This window comes from Chelonus insularis, unplaced genomic scaffold (genome assembly GCF_013357705.1).
Source record: "Chelonus insularis isolate UGA/USDA-ARS -01 unplaced genomic scaffold, ASM1335770v1 contig_384_pilon, whole genome shotgun sequence".
Taxonomy (NCBI): domain Eukaryota; kingdom Metazoa; phylum Arthropoda; class Insecta; order Hymenoptera; family Braconidae; genus Chelonus; species Chelonus insularis.
The window spans coordinates 34,547-54,250 of record NW_023276541.1 but is presented as its reverse complement, the minus strand read 5'-3'; the positions used below and the strand labels follow the sequence as shown (position 1 = coordinate 54,250).

Here is a 19,704-nt window from a genome sequence, read left to right as displayed (position 1 = left end):
TTCTGCTGAAAAGACTAGACTTGCATCCATATAGCTACTCTTTCATTCTTGTCGGCGCCACGGCATCATCATTGCCTTGAAAATCAGAGAGCTTCAGATATTACGTCATTTACGCAGGTTTATCTGAGTTATTATTGGACAATTTGATTTTCAATAATAAGAACAGAAAATATTTCAGCTCCTAGAAAATCACCAAAGACGTTTTATTAATTTTTATCCGATCTTGATTAACAGCCTTTATATTTATACACTCATATTTTTACTTTTTTTCTCGCGTCATATACTGAGAAAATATATGCTTGCGTAAGAAGTTGTTCATAGTCGTCAGGATGATAAAACAGCCGAGAATATTAGTGTGTGTCCATATGAGAACTAGAAAATAATACAATTGTAAATATGATGCAATTTAACAATTAAACGAACGTAATAGGACATACGATGTGAATATCACATTATTTTTATTATAATATAAGTATGTCAAATAGAAGATATAAATTTTAATGTAATTTTATTGACAATTTAAAAAATATTAATTGTATAAAGGATTTTTATTTTGTCACCGATTGATGACAAGTAAACAAACTAATATGAATGTCAACAATGTTTACAATTATTTGAATTTTTTATTTTAATTACAAAAGTAGGATATAGATAGCGTAATAAGCTAATGGAATTTTAGCGCGAAATATATTAAACATTTTTTCAAATTAATTTTTATAATTAATTAAAATAGAACACTGATGTTTTTAGTTCACTGTGAAATATCAAAGAAATAATTTTGAAAACAACTAAATCATCAACTTTTATCAACATAAATCTCTACGGTTTTAGCTTTTCCGTGGTTTCAATTTATTTCAAAGGAATCCGGATCTGGTGTAATAGTCTGATGGTTCGCGTACCGTAATCAGCGTAAATATTAGATATATGTATAGCAGAAAGAAGTGACTTCTCTTTGATATATAGCAAGGTTATTTTCGAATATTTTTAAAGTGAAAATTTAGTATCACTTAGCAATAGCCAATTGATCAATCATTAAATAATCAGAGAAGCTAATAATAATGTTAAGAGTCGGTGTCAGAGCTATTTTTGCGAATTTAGAGGCTAGATCATTTTCATCAGTAGCTTCTCCAGCGTTCAAAGTGCAAGATAACAAAGATTTTAATGATAGAGTTAAAAATTCCAAAGTTCCTGTTATCATTGACTTTTTTGCAACGTAAGCTATCAATTATATATCAGAATATTTGATAATTGCTAAAAATAATATTTTAAAAAATAATACGCACTTTTTAAATTTGATTTTAGATGGTGTAATCCTTGTCGTATGTTGACACCACGTTTAGAGTCGGTTATTGCAGAAAAGAAAGGAAAAATTTTATTAGCTAAAGTAGATATTGATGAAAACACAGATCTTGCACTAGATTATCAGGTAAAATAAACAGTATAGTTCATACGAATTAGATTACAATAAACAATAATATCAAAAAATTATTTGTATCAAATATCACTTGTTTAACAATACTTTTTTCTAGCTCTGTTTAAAGTATCAGCTATTTAATTGTTTCAAAATTTTAGGTGGAATCTGTTCCAGTTTTGATAGCAATGAAAGATGGAAAGGTTTTAGAACGAATTGTTGGTTTACAGGATACAGATAAACTTAGAAAGTTCGTGGACAAATATGCAGATCCTTAGGCAGTAAATATGGATATTATAATTGTAGCACTTTACTGTATTTTGAACTTTGATTAAATCAAACGTACTGTTATGTTTCGCTTTCGAATTAATAATGTCTTTACAATAATTTTGATTAAATAAAAATTTATTCTGTTGTATAGACTAACTAATTTTGTACTTTGAATATGTACAAAAATTCTCATAGTTTTATAATTATAAATTAATGAACGATCACAAAATAAAAATGTTTCGTCTATAAACATACGAAATAGTTATATTTTTATATCTAATAATGTAACGGTTACTTTAAAATTTATCTGAAGGAACTAAATATCTTAATAGGTAAAACCTTAGTTTAAGTCTCAATTGGCAATGCCTGCAATAATTCCCTTGCTCTTTTATATTCCACTGTTTCAATTCTGCTACCTGTCTCCTCTTGTTTTTGTTCGCACATTTTGATAACATCCATACCTTTCTTAAGTAATGTTTCTCTTGCCATTCCTTTGCAACCTTCAAAATATTCCAATACGGTTGGAAAAATTGAGTTAGGCACAGCTTTGTCGTCTAATAAATTATCCATTAACCATATTTGCTTTATCTTTTCAAATTTCCATTGGCTTCTTGAATGTTTCCACTGAAAATAATGTTTTCTTTGTAATTAAAGAATATCTTAAATTTTAAAAAACGCTGCCACTTTATATCCTGAAATGCTTCTTACCATAGAAATATAATTTAATGCTTTATTCATTGCATCTTGTTTACTTGCTTCTTTTTTGTCAGTTTTACGTTGCTCTTCTTTTTCTCTCTTTATTTGTCTTTTAGAAATTGTACGTGGTTTTTGTTCAATATTATCTTGAGATTCTTCTTCATTTTCTGATAAATTTTTTTTACTATCTAAATTGCTGTTAAAAAATTTTCAGTAATGATTCACTGTAAAAAAATTGATTAAATGAATATTGCTAATGGGCATACCTTTCGTTTTTTTTAAATTTTTTTGAAGATTTTTCTTCAGTAGTTGGTTCATTATTTTTAAGATTTCGCTTCTTTTTAATTTTCTTACTGATTTTAAATGGCTCTTCTTCATCATTCTGATTTACTACTGCTTTTGTTTTTCTTTTTTTAGAATTTTTTCTAGAATGTATTTCATTATCCACGTTGTCGGCTTTTTTGTTTTTATTAGATAATGTTTTAGCCATGTCTATTGAAAAATTTTGCATAAAACATGATATTGTTTATCATAACTTTAATTGAATAAAGAATGAGTATTTTATTTTTTATATTTATTTAAATAAACTAAATTTTTACCTATTTTATTTGAGAAGCCTAACCTGTAATTGAGTGGCACACTGTCTTTTGAATATTCAAGACGTTTAGAAAAATTTTCCAATAATTTATCTAAAAATTTAGAGTCATCAGTTAAGTTTACATAAATTTATAACTTCGAAAATAGGTGTCATATGTTTTAAAACTATTTAATTTTATTATTTGTTCGCATAATTCTATCAGAACATTTATGTGGTATATTTCAGATGCACTAATTTCTTTTCGAAATAAACAAGAAAGGAAAGCAATAAAACAACATCAGTGTGACCAACTTTATTTTTTATCATTTTGGAACATAATTATTGTCTCATTGGCATCACTGATAAAACTAGTGTCGGAACCTTGAACGAAACAGCTGCAAGTAAAGAAGTAGCAGTAGAGTATTTTTTTCAATATTTTTCACGATTCTTCGATGTTATATACTTCTTAAACAAGAAAATAGTAAGTGTTTTTATAGTATTGAACAATTAATAACAATTTGGCATTCAAACCTCTTTCTCAATTCGAACCAAATGATGCAACTATTTTCAACGTAGTTATTGTCTTCAATAACTCTTTTATATGTATTTCTTATTAAGCTTAACCTAATTTAATTGGATGATGTATTATTTAGATGTCAAAGGGTCAAAAGATTCCTTTCTCACGAAAACTCATTACATGATTAGTTACTCTATTATATTTTTGTCAACAGAGTCAATAACATCAGCAATAAGAAACGAAATCTAACTGATAAGAAATTTTCAATTCTAGATCATACGACATTGGATAGTGGAAGTCAAATTTCATACAATAAAATATTGAAAATTAATCAACATGACGGAGGACATGTTAGGAGCTGATATCTGCCGGGTTTGTAGATCTGAAGGTCTTCCAGATAGACCTTTATTTCATCCTTGTATTTGTACTGGAAGTATTAAGTGGATCCATCAAGAGTGTTTAGTACAATGGATGAGATATTCAAGAAAAGAATATTGCGAATTATGTGGCCACAGATTTTCTTTTACACCAATTTACAGCCCGGATATGCCACGTCGTTTACCTCTACGCGATGTGATCGGAGGATTATGTTCTAGTATCATGACAGTCGTAAATTATTGGCTGCATTATACTTTAGTTGCTTTAGCATGGTTGGGGTTAGTTCCATTAACAGCCTGTCGTACTTACAGAACATTATTCAGTGGGTCCTTAGACCTTGTCAGAGTACGTATATATTTTGTGTTTTATTTTTTTTTTTTTTTTTTTTTTTTTAAATTAAATAGCTGCTATTGATCAAAAGTAATCTTATTAATTTAATTTTATCGCAGGTGATGTCATTACCATTAGACATTTTGTCTACTGAAAACATATCATCGGATATTTTCCACGGTTGTTTTGTGGTCACTTGTACATTGTTTGCTTTTATTGGCTTGGTATGGCTTCGAGAACAAATTCTTCACGCTGGAGGACCTGATTGGCTTGAAAGAGATATTCAACTGCCTGTTGCGGAAGAAAATAATGAAGCTCAAGCTCAACCACATATTCAAGATCCTCAAAGACAACCTGATGATCGTGATAATAACAATATCCCTCCATTTGTGGATGAACCACCTAGACCAGTGGATCCTAGTGATGAAGAACATCTAATGTATCGTGAAATTGTTGATAATGGTCCGGAACAAGGAATAGGCAATGTAGGTGAAATCGTTGATGAAGAAGTACGGCAAGAAGATAATGTAAACGTTGTTCAACCTGAAGAACGTGTATGGAGAGAAGGTCAAGTTCAAGATCAAGCTCAAGCTGCTGGTGAAGCCGAAGAAGGCAATTGGAATCCTATGGAATGGGATCGACCAGCTGAAGAACTTACTTGGGAAAGACTTTTAGGTCTTGACGGTTCTCTATTATTCGTTGAACACGTGTTTTGGGTTATTTCTTTGAATACTGTCTTTATTTTACTTTTTGCTTTTTGTCCGTACATCTTTGGACATTATACAATAGCTGCCTTAGGACTTCAAGAACATGCTGCTGCATCCCACTTTGAAGGACTTGTCACAACTCTATGTGGTTATGGAGTAATTGGTGGAATTCTAGTAATTTTACATACACTAGCAGCGCTATTTGGTTTTCAACGTTCCCAAAAGATCCTTGGGTTAGGATATGTAGTAGTAAAAGTTTCCCTACTATCAGTTGTAGAAATTGGTGTATTACCACTTGTATGTGGATGGTGGTTGGATATCTGCTCTCTAGCAATGTTTGATGCAACTTTAAAAGATCGTGAATCTTCATTCAGACTTGCTCCAGGCACGTGTATGTTTATCCATTGGCTAGTAGGAATGGTGTATATTTATTATTTTGCTTCATTCATTCTACTTTTACGTGAAGTGTTGCGTCCAGGTGTTCTTTGGTTCTTACGTAATCTTAATGATCCTGACTTTTCACCGATTCAAGAAATGATTCATCTTCCAATCATAAAACATGCCCGAAGGCTTATCGTATCAGCCGTAATATTTGGTACAGCAATACTTTTAATGCTTTGGTTGCCTATTAGATTACTCAAATGGGCATGGCCTGGATTTTTGCCGTACACTGTGACCTTACAAACAGAAGCCCAAGTTAGCGAACTTTCTTTGGAATTACTCTTACTTCAAGTGATTTTACCAGCTTTATTAGAACAATCCCATACACGTACATGGCTGAAGGCGTTAATACGTGGCTGGTGTCAAGCAGTAGCCTGGATGCTTGATATTCAATCTTATTTACTTCGAGATCAAAGGGATGATCAAGGACCAGCAGTTATTGAGGAACATGCAGATCTAAGAGCAGCACATCAAGCAGCTGCTAATATGCTACATAGAGACAATCCAACTGGCGATCAACCATACGTTAGAACTAAATGGTTCCCAGCAAGAATAATTGGACTTTTGATATGTGTTTGCATATCATTGGTGATTGCTAGTTTAATTGCAATGACTCTACCAGTATGGTTGGGACGCAGAGTTATGGCTTTATGGATGGTCGGCGCTCCAGCACCTTCTCCATCTGTATTGCCACAAACTTTATCTGTAAACAGTCAGTATAACCATTATTTATTAGTAATATTTATTCATTTTATTGTCAAAAAAATAATACATTATTTTTCTAGGTGTAGGAGAGGCTATGGTTGTATTTTCCGGGCGAGTCCACGAAATTTATACAGTTGCTTGTGGAACTTATGTTTGTTGGGCAGCAGCTCGTGGTTTAGCTCTTGCATTTTCATGGCTGCCTCGAGGACGACGAGCCATTTTAGATAGAATTAAACATCGAGCAATTTTAGGTGTAAAAGCGTCAATAGCATTTATACTTTTAGTTGGAGTAATTCCTCTGCTATTTGGCCTCCTTTTAGAATTAGTTGTAGTCGTTCCGTTGCGGGTGCCCTTAGAACAAAATCCTATTTTATTTATTTGGCAAGATTGGGCTTTAGGTGTACTCTATACCAAAATAGCAACAGCAGTAACGATGATGGGACCTGAATGGAGATTACGAAATGCAATTGAAAAAGCTTATAATGATGGTGTGAGAGAGATGGATCTCAAATTTATTGTAACCGAACTTGCAGCACCAGTAATTTGCGTTTTTGGTCTTGCATTAGCTGTTCCTTACGCTTTTGCTTATGGAATAGTACCATTATTTGTGACAAATCTTCAAACACAGATTCTTATTGCTAGATGTCTTTATTCAGTTTTACTTTGGATTATTTTTGTTTGTGTTTTAATAGTATTTCATATTCGTCAATTCAAAAAGCTCTATGAACGAATCAAAAATGATAAATATTTGGTTGGACAACGTTTAGTAAATTATGAGCATCGTAACAAGCAACAACATTCACAAAAAGCTAATTAAAGTCGATTGTACAAAGTAATGACAAAAAAAAATGAAGATTTAGAAATAACTTCGTGTACATTCTCATTCTACAATGATTTATAAAATATTGAAAAAAAAGAAATTTTAAAATTAAACAAAAATAATAATGTTATAACTGGTGTCAATAATACAGTAAATATTAATGGTTAAATATTTATGTAGGCGATGCTGATTTAATAAGAAAGACTGTATTTGTTTTCCATTATATTACTTTTTATTATTATTATAAAATTGTGGATTAAATGTTATGTATAGAATTTGTCATTCATTAATCGCACAATGGTATCGCTTACACAAGTATATTATTAATCATAATATTAATATCCACGTAATTGGGATAAAATGATTAATAACTAATTCTTTACTTTTTTTTTTAGTAAACTTCCAACTTTAATTATCTTTAAAATTGTAAACTATCCTCTTTACTCATAAACATCTTTTCAAAGTACTACTAGTAGGTGTAAAGTATAATTAATATTATGATAGATGTAACAATCTGTATAAATTACTTGTAACATTTAGTAAGTATTGATAAATTAAACTAAATTTTCACAGTTTCTAATGATCATTGTCAAAATTAACCTATTAACTAAAATGTGATTTAATTTTATTAGTTTAAAAAAAAATAAGTTACACATAGAATTCAATATATTTTATTGTTTATATGAACTGCTATCTCTTGATTACTAGATTATTGTAGAATTTTTACTATTAATTATTATATGGTGTTTTTGATGAAAAAAGAATTGCAAATAGTACTCGTTTTATTAATAATAATAATATAATAATGTGAAATTCTTCTATCAATAATAAACAAATGTTGAATTTAATCATTCTTGATGTTTACAAATTTAATTTTTAGTACTAAGTCAATTTTTTTTTTATTTACAAAAAAAATGACCGACCATTCATCGCAGTTGTTACATTTAAAATGAATAATTATCCATTTGATTGAGAAATACGATTTTTCCTGAATAATCAATAGCGCAAATTTTAAATAAAAATTTGTATATCTCAATTGAATAGACAATTACTTATTGTAAATATAATCAAAAGCATGAGTAGTAAATCAGTTTCTCATCATATTACTGTAGTAAGTATTAGTACAAAAAACGATTAAGTTGAATAAAAATTAAGATATGTAAAAATAAAGTTTATTTTGCACCAATCATATTTAAATTTTTTCAGTATAATCATTTATTGTAAAATAATATTTAAAAAAATATAATTTATATAAATCATTTATCAATTAACCTTTCATTAGAAAGTCTGAGTTTATATATTGCTGTTTAATTTTACGTAGAAACCATTTTTTAATAAATTTTTTCGCTTTGAAGACTTCATAATATGATGACCAAACGAGCTCCTTTACTTGATTTTTTAAATTTTCATTAATTTCTAGAAAACAACATTATTACTATTATGATTAACATGAGTTATACAGTGATTGTTAAAATTCTAATTTATATATCTATACCTGTATTAAAAGACATCATTCTTAAAAACTCTGATATTAATACTTGAACACAACGAGTTCTTATAATGCGAAATATCTCAGGATAATCGATATCTTCAATATCAAACATATTTATTACAAGAGCTAAACATCGCTGAGCATTGAGTACAGAAGCTTTTTTAATATTATTCAGAATTACTTCCTTCGAATTAATGGATAAATCCATGATTAATGGACATAATTTAAGACCTTCAAAATTGGATATTCTTTGAATAAATACACTGTTAACAATACAAAAAATATTAATATTAGGAAATTTAGATTGAAGATCTTAAGATAATTTTTAGATACCTTAATGTATCATCAGGTGGTCTTGAAATAGCTGTATTGTAGCGTGCTGGTACGGATGAATATTCAGGAATAACATTAAAGGTTTTAATATTAAAACGATAGCCTAAATAAATGAATTCTTCGTTGTTATGTGGCATTAAATTGGTTTGAGTTTTTTGTTGTTTGAAAGCACAATTGTACGATTTTATACCTTCATTTACCTTTTTTAAAAATCTGATAAATTTTTGTAAATAACTTTATAGAAATGATAATAAAATGCCATTTATTCATAGATTTTGAGAATTAAAATTACCTCTTTGCAGCATCTTCAGACTTTGTAAGATATAAAAAATCATCTACATAACGAAAGAAATAACCATCTTCTTTAAATTTTGATAATTCTTTTTCTAGCATGTTCTCATAATATAAATCACATAATAACGCAGACATTGGAAGACCTTGACCAACGCCTTGTTTTAGGATATAATATTTTTGAGATACATATATCTAAAAAAAAAACAATAATAAATTATATTTGTTTTCACAAATTATAAAAAATACGTACATGTTGTTTAAATATATAAGCCTCCAATCTTTGTTTAATTGTATTCACATTGATAACTTTACAAAGTTGATCAACATTTCTATCTAAACAGCATAAACTTCCAGGTGGTAATGTAACAGGTAGAATTTCAGGAGCTACAGAATCTATATATTCTTCAGTTACAGGTGAAGTATTGGGATCTAAAATTACGAACCATCTAGCAATTAGTTTGCTTGGCAGTTTATCTAGTTCATCATTGATAATTTTTAGAAGTTTTTCTAAAATATTTTCAAAATAATTATTATCAGAAAATCGAATTATAAAAAGAACTGACCAACAGATAAACAAAAAATGAATATGTCACCTTGGATAATTGAGCCATAAGCATCAAGGATGTCACAAGAAACAAAATATACTGGAGTATTTGCTGAACTGGTACTCGACTTTTTAAAGTCACTCCAAACTTGATGAATTTTCTTCAAATTAATTATGTCATGATTCTTCAAATATATTTGACGTAATAAACTTTTAATTACCTGACGTTCGTTTCTTTGCTCAGGATTCGCCCTAAAAATTAATCAGTCAATCAATTGTATACTACTGATGTATTTAAAAAAAAATATAGACATTACCTGGTTGATAATATTGGACGGATCCCGTCTTTTTTAGTATAAAATACTAGTTTTGCAACTGGTACGTCAATATTATCTACGTTTACGACTTTAACTGGCAAAAAAATGTTTTTTTGAACTTGTTTATTAATGTAAATTTTGTTATCACATTTTTTCTTCCAACGTCGAAAAAAATACTTTTGTCTGTCACTACCTTTTTCAGTGTAGAGGTATGCTGTTATAATACCAGATACAAACTCTTCAAAAAACCATTGCACTATATGATACAAAATTAATCCTTTTTCTCTTTTATCTTTGATTGTTCTCAGCCACACCACATTATTTCTCTGGAATTTAAATTAATAAAAAAACATGACCTTTCACATTAATTCATTAAATCGAAATAGATTATTATACATACATACATTTAGTCTCTTGAACACATATTTAATAGAAAAAGTTTCTCTTTCAGCAGCTTTAAGGAAAAAAAAAACAGCATGGTAAATTTTCTTGAAATTAGTTTGATCTCCAAACAACGATATGGGTACCACAGAAGTAAAAATTTTATGAAAAAATTCAATAACTTGTTTCTTAGTCAATAAACCATCTATCAATGTTTCATCTTGTCGAAAACTGTCCAGTAGTACGTTGTATTTAAATGCTCTATGTTTTCGAATAAAAGATTCAACAATTGCTTTAAACATGAGTGCACATTCTTTATCTTTATTTTTTACTATTTTATATAGATGTCTAAATATTTCTGATCTCAACTGATTAATCTTGTTATGTTTTAAATAAATACTTCCATCTAGACAATCTAAATCAACATCATCACTCGTTTCAACATTTTCTCGTGATGGACTTGAATTCGGTGAAGCTGGATTGAAACTTTCATTGATTGCTTCAAAATCAGGATTTCGTCTAAAGTTTTCTGTATGGATCAAAAACAAATTCAAATTAATTTTATTTTACGTAATTGTCTTTAAGAAAATCAGATATTTACCAAATAGATAAAGGTTGTCTCGTATATTTGTATCAACATATAATATCTCAGGTAACGGATTTGTACTACATGCTTGTTGATTTTGGGGATCAGTCTTTTTTAGACGTTTACAGTTTCTTATCAAATGAGCACAATCATCAAATAAATAGCGGTCTTTTTCTCTCATAATAAATGCCCCTGTTTTTGATTTTCGTACAACACAATTCTGTTCTTTCAAGTATCTAGGAATTACATAAATTACATTATTTTTATAATGGTAAAAAATTCAAACATTTGATAGTTCTTATAATTAATAAAATGATAAATTTACTACTTACTCTGCTACAGTATTACCAAAAATATTACGTATTTCAGACCATTCTGGGATTGTTGATCCCTCCATGATTGCAGATTAGATGTTTTAGAAAAACAATGAGTTAGTTAGTCTGTATTATTAATGATAACTTTATTTTTAAATTTAATCGTTAGTAAAAAATGAATCATTTCTACACACGTGAACTGTTTTCATCGATGTCATAAGGTTTTATTGAATAATCGAAGGTCCACCATATTAAAATAGACACTTGAGATTATACGTATAAATACCTATGAGCACACATCTAAAAAACCTAACCTATTCCCGCCGAGTAATTACCGACTGCAAGAAGAATTTTTTTGTGCAGAAAATTGGCAATCTATAATTTTTAAGTCAATGATTTATTGAAAAAAAAACCATAAAATAGTTAATTAAGACCTAAATATTATGTCCAAGGTATAGAATAATTTCAATGACTTGTTTGAATTTAGGTTATGCATATGTATCATGTGAAAATTTCTTTTTCGCCCACTATATTTCCATATCAACTGCTAATAATTTTTTGATTTCTCCATTGTGGGAGAAATTTATTCTATTTTTTATTTATTTTTCTTGAATGCAAATTATATTTGATTATTATTTATTGTTATCATTAGTTGATAAAGCGAACTTTTGCGAATTTAATTTCATTGTGATCACATGGCTATTTTATTGGATGGAACATTATTTGAGTATTTTTTATGATTAGATTATTATATTTGTAGTTTGCCTAAATGTGTAATAAATAAAATGTTTCATAGGAATTTAGATTTTTGGCGGTTTTGCGTTTCAGACTTGATATCAATTCCTTTAACCTAGCTTGAGAGAAATTATATTACATCTCTTGAGAAATTCTAGTTGAATTTAAATATTTTTAAATAACATTTTATTTTAAGATAAAAATATCAGTGTATAAAATCGTCTTTAAAAAAAGAATCATTTTAAAAAAAATATGCGATGGCCGGGAATCGAACCCGGATCAACTGCTTGGAAGGCAACTATGCTGACCATTACACCACCATCGCACTTGGAGTCTATTCGATTTGTATTATACAAAAACTATACCTTATTTGGCAATTATACAAATATAAATATAAAATTATTGAATATCAAGAGATTTAAAAATCAAAATTTAAACATAACATGAATGATGTAAACGACGCTCTTTAGCCTCGAGAGTTTTCCAAAATTTGTATCATTTAGATTCCTTAATTCTTGTCTATTTTTATTACTAAATTCTTTAAAATTTCCATGGATTTCATTTTTTTATATCCCACTTTTTTTTCAAAGCCACAACGAAAGTGAGACAAATTATCAAATTGTTATGAAATATATTTCCTAGAATACAGAAATTAATTTATCAAGAATGAGGTAGCACACAAAATTATAACATATTCTTTTTGAAGAATATTATTTGTTACACTAAAATTTCCATTTCGTTAAATTTAAGTCTAATATATTTCCCCGGTAAATGGAAAAAGTCATTATCAATTCTCTTAAACTTCCCCAAAAGGTATTCTACGATCGTTAAGAATACAGCGTTAACGACACATCCCTAATGTGAGAGTATTATGCTCCGAAGAGTAAAGAAGTAAGTTTCACTAATTTCGTCATTATAATAGAAATTTGTTATATTACTTTTGACAAAAATTTATGATTCACCGTAGATAATACTGTTGATAAATAATGCAGTCTGCCAGTCAATGTCAAATAGTTTTGACGCTTTTTACCAAATAATAATAATAATTGATATGAATGCGTTTACGAAATACATCTGTCTGGGGGAAACAGTGAGAAGTGGTAGGGGAAAAGCGTGAAATTTTCTGTGCTTCGAAACTGTGACTTTTACATACCGTTACAAGTTTTTGGAGTGACTAAGTGAAAGAAAGTGGAGAATAAAAAAAATAAAAGCCATGGAAAATCTAACGAACTTAATAATAAAAACAGTCTTATACACGGATCATTGGTGTGAATCAATTAATCGGCGTCATCATCGACAAGAATTAAGAAATCTAAATGATAAAAAATTTTGGAAAACTTCCAAGGCTAAAGAGTGTCGTTTACGTCGCTCCGAATTAAGGAGAAAAAATGATAAATTTTTTATGAAAACGTATTGGCATCTAGACAATTTTTTTAATGGTTTTAAATTAGTGAAAGATGATTTGAAGCAACCGATTGTTTCAAAAAGTAAACGTCGTGAAGTACAAAAGAATGGCAGATATTTAGCATATTTATTAGCATTAAATAAAAACTTAAGACAAAAAATACATGAAAAATATATTGATGGCATATTCATGAGACGATTCAGAAGACGTATATTAGTTGAAGAGAACAATTTTGTTAACTGGGATGATGATGACGCCGATAACCATATTGGGGAAAATATCTTTAATCTTCAAGAACTCGTAAGTTATAATAAAAAATTTTATTTTATAATATCTGATTTATTTATATTGTAAATGAAATGAATGTGATTGGAATCCAACCATTGAAATTTGCAGTTTGAAGGATGTCCCCCCTTTTTGGATTACGGACTAGTGCTTCACCTTCAAAGGGTTCACAAACGGATAGAAGCCCAGGCTATTTGGGGTCCATTAACGAAAGCGGAAAATGTTCTCAACTTACGAGAATTGGTGAGCAATTTAATCAATATTTTTTTTATTTTTTAATATATACTATTATTTGGTAAATTTAAATACTCAATTTAAATTAAACTTTTAATAGTTTGGAAACTATGACCCGGAATTGTTAGAGGACAACATGTGAAGGGATTATAATTGTGTAAATAAATTAACTACATAAGCAATCGTGGAAAATGTGGAGGAAAAAGAATGTTACTCCCATGTAAAAATTATGTGTAATACGATTATTTTTATCGTGGAATTCAATGTAATTATGTAAAATCAATTTTGAGTCATTTGTTTCGAGTTATATTTATGATAATATTTATTTATAAAAAAGAATGAGATTGAAAAAGCAATTTTAATATTAAATTAACTTCATATAATGAAGTTATGAAATAATTTTATATTTATTTGCTTTGAAATTTTAACTAAATACAATTAATATAAAGCATGTATGTGACATATCAATGCATTTAAATTACAGTTAGGTTCATGGATTATATTTATAACAAATTAGAGTAAAAAATATAATATTTTTATTATATAGGTAATTGAATATTAATTTTAAACGGATATGATTTTTTTTAATTTGTACAAAAATTAATATTTGTAAATAATTAATTTTAATGTATTCTGACGAATAACATGAAATAAAAAACTACATTTTTTACATTTTACTTCATTTGTGTGAATTTTCAAAGTATTTTAACTTTTTTTCTTAGTAGAACATGCGGTATGTGGAGTATTTTAAAAGATAACATACGAGAAAAATTAGAAACATCTGATGAAAATCGATCGTGACTAATTTTGGAACAAACATTTTCATAAAAATAATCTTCTTAAATAATGAACACGTGAATGCGTTGGTCCTTTCGAGCAAGGAGTATATTTTTAGTTTATACATTGAAAACTACATCGTTGAGTAAATTTTTAATGCTTGAATAGAGTATGAGCTCAAGTATACATTTGAATAGTATTATTTGTTAGTTTACTACACTGACAGTCGATAATTACCTATATCGATAAGTAAATAATACTTACCGACTTTACTTTTGATTCTACAGTTGATAATATAGACTTTCTCTGTGGTAAAGTATTTGAATCAAAGTTCGAGGGGGTTCCAACAGAATAGTAAATAATCTTTTTTCTTAAAAATTATTTTAAATAATTGAATTCATCATCATTAATACAATTTTGAACAAGTTTGTTAAAAAATAACGAATGTGTTTTTACATAAGTTCTATAAAAACATATCTACAGTCACGAATATAAATTTTTATTTTTTAGAATAAGTAATAAACAAAATTCAAACATCATAATTCACAAAAAAGCAATCAAAACAAAGTACGTTAAACTATATGCATAATGGATAAATGTATCAACAATTTCAGTTATTCAGACATCTTCTGAAAGTATAAAATAAACGTAAACGATACTTTTATAATTTTTTTACAAGAATTAACAAAACTGAATTGTGGTAAAGAATTTTTTTTCAAAACTACAAAAATATCATCCTTAAGGGCAACTTGAAGAACATTTTTCGAATGTATTAAAATGCCGATATTTCGAAATCGAGCTGTTTTTTTTTTTTTCTACAGTCGTAATTATCTGCCATCGAAAAGTCTCGACGCTTTTGTGTCTCGTTCACGTTTCACCGAAACCTCTATCAGTCAAATTACACCCTGACAAGCTGACACGTAAATTGCCTTACAGAATTGTCTATACTGGGTATGGGGAATCAGCCTGCTTTACAATATATCTTTTTTTTTCGTCTCGTTTTCTTAAACAATCTTGAAAGTTGCTTCTTCCTGTATAACTCTGAATAATTTTTGACTAACCACGATTATACTTTTTCCTTACAACACTGATGCTAAAATTCTTTCTCTAATGTGTATTACCAACTATCTACTAAATCAAGCCCATTAAAATAATTTGATTGTTTCAAAAGATAAAGCACAGTTTCAGTATGATCTGCAAAATAATCTTATCTAATTCTAGAGAAGCTGTAGAATTGAATGAATAATTTATATATTATATAAATGCATGATGCTAATATAAATGAATATCTTAAAATGTAATAAATGTAACATCATGTGGCTAAAGAGTAGTAAAGTTGTCGAGCACGTCATGAGATCACGACAATCACGAAGAAGCTTCGATTACGACGCACACGGAATGCTCGACTGTACAATGCTATACACGCAATCCAAGCTGGCATCCTGCTTGTTCGCCAGATTGTAGGTACACACCACTGGGACAAACCAAACGCCAGTTTTGTTTCGTTCTTCAAAGTGCACGTATGCGAAATGTTTAGTGTCTAAATTCATTGAAAGTAATAATATTTAAGAAATCAAATCAATCATGAGGTATATTGAAAGAGATTTGATAATTGGTGACATAGTGAATAATGCTGGTTCTTCAGTTATACTCTAGGAAAATTTTGAATTATGCATTAAGAACATAGCTCGAGTATAATGATAATTGGTGAACTGATAACAGTGTAAGATTAGTGCTATGGTCTTGATAAGACTGATGGTGGTTGACTGGTTAGTTGGTATGTGGTTATAAGGAATATTGCAAAATGAACAAGTTCGGATATATTTAGAAAGTTATTTTCTCGTTATAAATTCACATTTCGTGTAAATGTAGCAGGGTAGATTATATATTTTTGATAGAATCTGATCTTATGGCGTTGAATATATAGCAGGTGTCGCAATAACACGAATACTTCTGGAAAGTCTATCAGAAGTAACAAACATGCCTTAGCGATACTCAATTAACTGATTACTCCTCGTAATGTATGTTGTATATATGTTGATGCCAGACCACATTCTTGAGATATTTTTCTGCCAATGTGTCCCTCATATCCTACTACTTGCTCTTTTTAAAGAGTGCCTTATACATTCCGAATGACAGCCAGCAGGTGATATTTAGCTTGCGATGCAACGGGAGATTGTTGGGTTTTATATCGTAGTGTAATTATTGTCCAGTCCATACAGCAGGAACTCACGTCTGTCACTCAAGCACAAGGTTCTGCAGCAACTTAAAATTTCATCAAATGTCTACTCTGAATTCGTAAATGTGTAAACGTATAAGAAGGGTAAACGTCTCCGACGGATTAGTTGCTTCCTGTCACTCGTGCTAAAAAGACAAACGTTTATTTACTTAAGTTTTTTTCTCTGAGACATATATTATGTATATCAAATGTTGGAGATACAGAAGTTATTGCATTTTAGTGGATTTATTGGAATTGATTATTCTTAGTGTTTTCTATGTTTTGGCTTTGATGAATTTGGAAACTGATTGATGATCAATCTTTGATGTATGGTAGATTAGCAAAATATTCTTATTATCACTAGTTTAATAGAGAAAAGTTATTACCAAACTAAGAAGTTTCTGATAAAGATAATTAATTTGTGATTCGAGGTATCTAAGTTGTTGGATTATTCTTTATCTAGAGCTCCTGGAAGCTTTGATGCACATGCAATCTTAAATTTGTTTATCCATCATCTTGATGTTTTTGAAATGTTCAACCTAACTAAATAAATTAGGCTTTTCTAATTAACAATCTCATCATTTGATGAAGTTCTTAATAAGACAGATAAATCATTGTAATTATTTTTTTATGCTTGTTAAATACATTATCATGGTTACATGGTGTCAGTAGGAAGGTTCATCAAAAAATTAAGCTCATTTCTTGCGAAATAGAATTTATTCAATGGTGACATTAATTCACATAAATTCAAACTGATTGGTAATTGCAATGATGAAATTACCAATTTAATCCAATTCAATCAATGATCGTCATCAGTATTATACATTATTTAGAAAATCATATTTACAAAAAAAACAATCTGTAAATGATTTCTATTTCGGTGAAATCGAATTGGATTAATCGATTGCTAAATTGCATTTTTTCATTATTCAAACTATTTTCCTCTGATTAATTTGACATCAAATTGGAGTTCACTTAGTTGATTAGCCATCATCAAGCTCTACCTGGTTTCAAGATCTATAGCAGACTTAACTGCTTGATTGTTTGGTCACTTGTGATTTGGATTGATCTAGAGGCTATAAGTAAGATTGGAGTCTTGAATAGTCAATTGACAATCGACAAAAGTATAGAAGAAGAAAAATTCGCACAAGTACAATATTTAGTTACCGTATTGTTAACATGGGGATTAAGGCAGAGATTGTCGCGTGGGAGTAATATAATAGTGGTCTTTATCATGATCGTAACGGGGCGGAGTCGGCATGCACCAACCAGCATACTCGACAGTGTATTTCTGCCACCACCATAAGTTCCAAACGTATTATCACTAAACACTACTGCTAGCAAGCACCGTCACTTTGGCGAGACTGCGGTTTTGAACATTCAGCCACTCATACGCGCACACTTCTCGCCGCCATCATGATTTATGACTGTTTTTTATAACAATCTCTCCCTTTTTATTTTTTTTTTTTACTTGCTTTCAATTGGTTCCTTCTTCACTGTAAAATGTAATAGGGTGATGAAAATAAATGTAAAATTAAGTTGTAAGTGAGTTCATGCTTAGTCTCTTTGCTATAAAAATCAAAGCTGGTAGTTAAATACTTGCTGTAATTAAAATGCATGCATTCAAGTATTTAGAGGCTTTTATAATTCCATCTGCATTGTAAAAAAATACACTTCTGTTAATGTCATCGTCTGGACGACTTGTAACGGCTTTCATTTCGTTATCTTTTGCATCATTGTTAGTAATTACAGACGAATATCATATCTTCTAAGGGTAATTTAAAAGTTTTTTTTATTCCATCGATTATATTTTAATATATTCCAATCACACGTTCGATTTACAATATTTTAAAAATCGTACGGCACTGTGAAACATTCAGCATAATAAAGTCTAAAGAAGCTTGCAATGTTAATAAATATATATAGACTTGGTAATTAATATTATTTATATATTTATATGATTTTTTATATTTTTATATAGACTCGGTCTGATAGATTTTTAAATTATACATATATCATAAGTTGGTATTTATTAGATAATACATACCTATGTAAAAAACTGTGAAAATTATGTGTGAAAAATATGTTTGATAAGTAAGAGTAACCTTGAACTTTTAAGTGACACAAGTAGGTGTAATTGTGAGAGAATATTACTTTATTTAGCTTTCTAATCTTTTATAAAGATGGTTGTGTATTAATTAGATGGTTAATTAAGTAATTGACGCATGAAAAAAAGTTTAATTAAATTTCAATAATTAATAGATGTCTGAAATTCAATTATTTCTAAATTAAGTTGAAAATAATTAAAGACATAGTTTGTTTATTGTTAATGACAATTTTTAGGATTTAATTATATTATAAAGGATAATAAAGTAATTATGTTTTATTGTAATTAATTGTTTTCTGAATTATTGAAGAATTAAATGAAAAGGAGCAAATAGGAGAGCACTTTTTAAAAACTAAAATATAATTAAAATTTATTCAAACCCTTATTATAATAAATATTATCATTTTAAATAGTTTTTTAACGAAATAAAAAAAAAGTGATCAAGTAAGAATTCATTTCTTACCCATAAACAATATGGAGCAATAAAATAATAAACATTATTTAAAAATAATTTTAATAATTGTGTTTATAAATAGTATTATTTATATTTGTTAATAAAAATATGGTAATTTAAATTATAATTTAACTTTTTCTGCAAACGAGATTAATAATAAATACATTTGTATGAGACAACTGTTTTTAGCAAATTATTATGAGCAAAAAAATAAAGAACCGTTCGTAAAAATAATGACATTCGGAATAAGCGAATAACATGAAAACCAAAAGACAGAGGAAGAAAAAGGTATTTACTTGAACATGAGAAAAGGTTCGGTTGTGTGTACAAAAGAATGTCTTTCAATTTTAGATACACCAAACCGTATATTTTTTTT

The 19,704-nt window shown here is 28.7% G+C and overlaps 5 protein-coding genes and 1 non-coding gene across 11 annotated transcripts; 3 read left to right on the top strand and 3 right to left on the bottom strand.

Moving 5' to 3' along the window:
* Positions 1 to 908: 908 nt before the first annotated feature.
* Positions 909 to 1,837, top strand: LOC118067502 (thioredoxin, mitochondrial). Its single transcript, XM_035084261.1, has 3 exons — positions 909 to 1,213; positions 1,303 to 1,426; positions 1,573 to 1,837. The coding sequence occupies exons 1-3, from the start codon at positions 1,059 to 1,061 to the stop codon at positions 1,687 to 1,689; spliced, it is 396 nt and encodes a 131-aa protein (XP_034940152.1). The 5' UTR covers positions 909 to 1,058; the 3' UTR covers positions 1,690 to 1,837.
* Positions 1,838 to 1,942: 105 nt separating this feature from the next.
* On the bottom strand, positions 1,943 to 3,221 carry LOC118067501 (uncharacterized protein C7orf50 homolog). 2 transcript variants are annotated; one of them, XM_035084259.1, is made up of 4 exons: positions 2,977 to 3,221; positions 2,644 to 2,869; positions 2,390 to 2,573; positions 1,943 to 2,305 (listed from the first exon to the last, which is right to left on the bottom strand). In XM_035084259.1, exons 2-4 carry the CDS (start codon positions 2,865 to 2,867, stop codon positions 2,027 to 2,029), a joined length of 687 nt encoding a protein of 228 aa, XP_034940150.1. In that variant the 5' UTR covers positions 2,868 to 2,869; positions 2,977 to 3,221; the 3' UTR covers positions 1,943 to 2,026. The 2 variants fall into 2 exon arrangements, with proteins under 2 accessions (XP_034940150.1, XP_034940151.1); XM_035084260.1 differs by having other exon boundaries at positions 3,000 to 3,221.
* Positions 3,222 to 3,281: 60 nt separating this feature from the next.
* On the top strand, positions 3,282 to 6,952 carry LOC118067490 (E3 ubiquitin-protein ligase MARCHF6). Its single transcript, XM_035084240.1, has 4 exons — positions 3,282 to 3,435; positions 3,745 to 4,194; positions 4,299 to 6,039; positions 6,113 to 6,952. The coding sequence occupies exons 2-4, from the start codon at positions 3,808 to 3,810 to the stop codon at positions 6,847 to 6,849; spliced, it is 2,865 nt and encodes a 954-aa protein (XP_034940131.1). The 5' UTR covers positions 3,282 to 3,435; positions 3,745 to 3,807; the 3' UTR covers positions 6,850 to 6,952.
* A 1,085-nt stretch (positions 6,953 to 8,037) lies between these two features.
* LOC118067510 (telomerase reverse transcriptase-like) lies at positions 8,038 to 11,750 on the bottom strand. Of its 5 annotated transcripts, none has more exons than XM_035084274.1 (11): positions 11,132 to 11,747; positions 10,815 to 11,035; positions 10,237 to 10,742; positions 10,026 to 10,158; positions 9,833 to 9,926; positions 9,565 to 9,767; positions 9,222 to 9,478; positions 8,970 to 9,163; positions 8,678 to 8,890; positions 8,348 to 8,607; positions 8,038 to 8,268 (listed from the first exon to the last, which is right to left on the bottom strand). In XM_035084274.1, exons 1-11 carry the CDS (start codon positions 11,194 to 11,196, stop codon positions 8,120 to 8,122), a joined length of 2,295 nt encoding a protein of 764 aa, XP_034940165.1. In that variant the 5' UTR covers positions 11,197 to 11,747; the 3' UTR covers positions 8,038 to 8,119. The 5 variants fall into 5 exon arrangements, with proteins under 5 accessions (XP_034940165.1, XP_034940162.1, XP_034940163.1 ...); XM_035084271.1 differs by having other exon boundaries at positions 9,833 to 10,158; positions 11,132 to 11,239; positions 11,308 to 11,747; XM_035084272.1 differs by having other exon boundaries at positions 9,222 to 9,400; positions 9,535 to 9,767; positions 9,833 to 10,158; positions 11,132 to 11,750.
* Positions 11,751 to 12,101: 351 nt separating this feature from the next.
* TRNAG-UCC (transfer RNA glycine (anticodon UCC)) lies at positions 12,102 to 12,173 on the bottom strand. The gene has a single exon. It is a non-coding gene; the product is annotated as a tRNA-Gly (tRNA).
* Positions 12,174 to 13,015: 842 nt separating this feature from the next.
* On the top strand, positions 13,016 to 14,056 carry LOC118067479 (uncharacterized). Its single transcript, XM_035084221.1, has 3 exons — positions 13,016 to 13,553; positions 13,650 to 13,781; positions 13,873 to 14,056. The coding sequence occupies exons 1-3, from the start codon at positions 13,062 to 13,064 to the stop codon at positions 13,912 to 13,914; spliced, it is 666 nt and encodes a 221-aa protein (XP_034940112.1). The 5' UTR covers positions 13,016 to 13,061; the 3' UTR covers positions 13,915 to 14,056.
* The last annotated feature ends 5,648 nt before the right edge of the window (positions 14,057 to 19,704 follow it).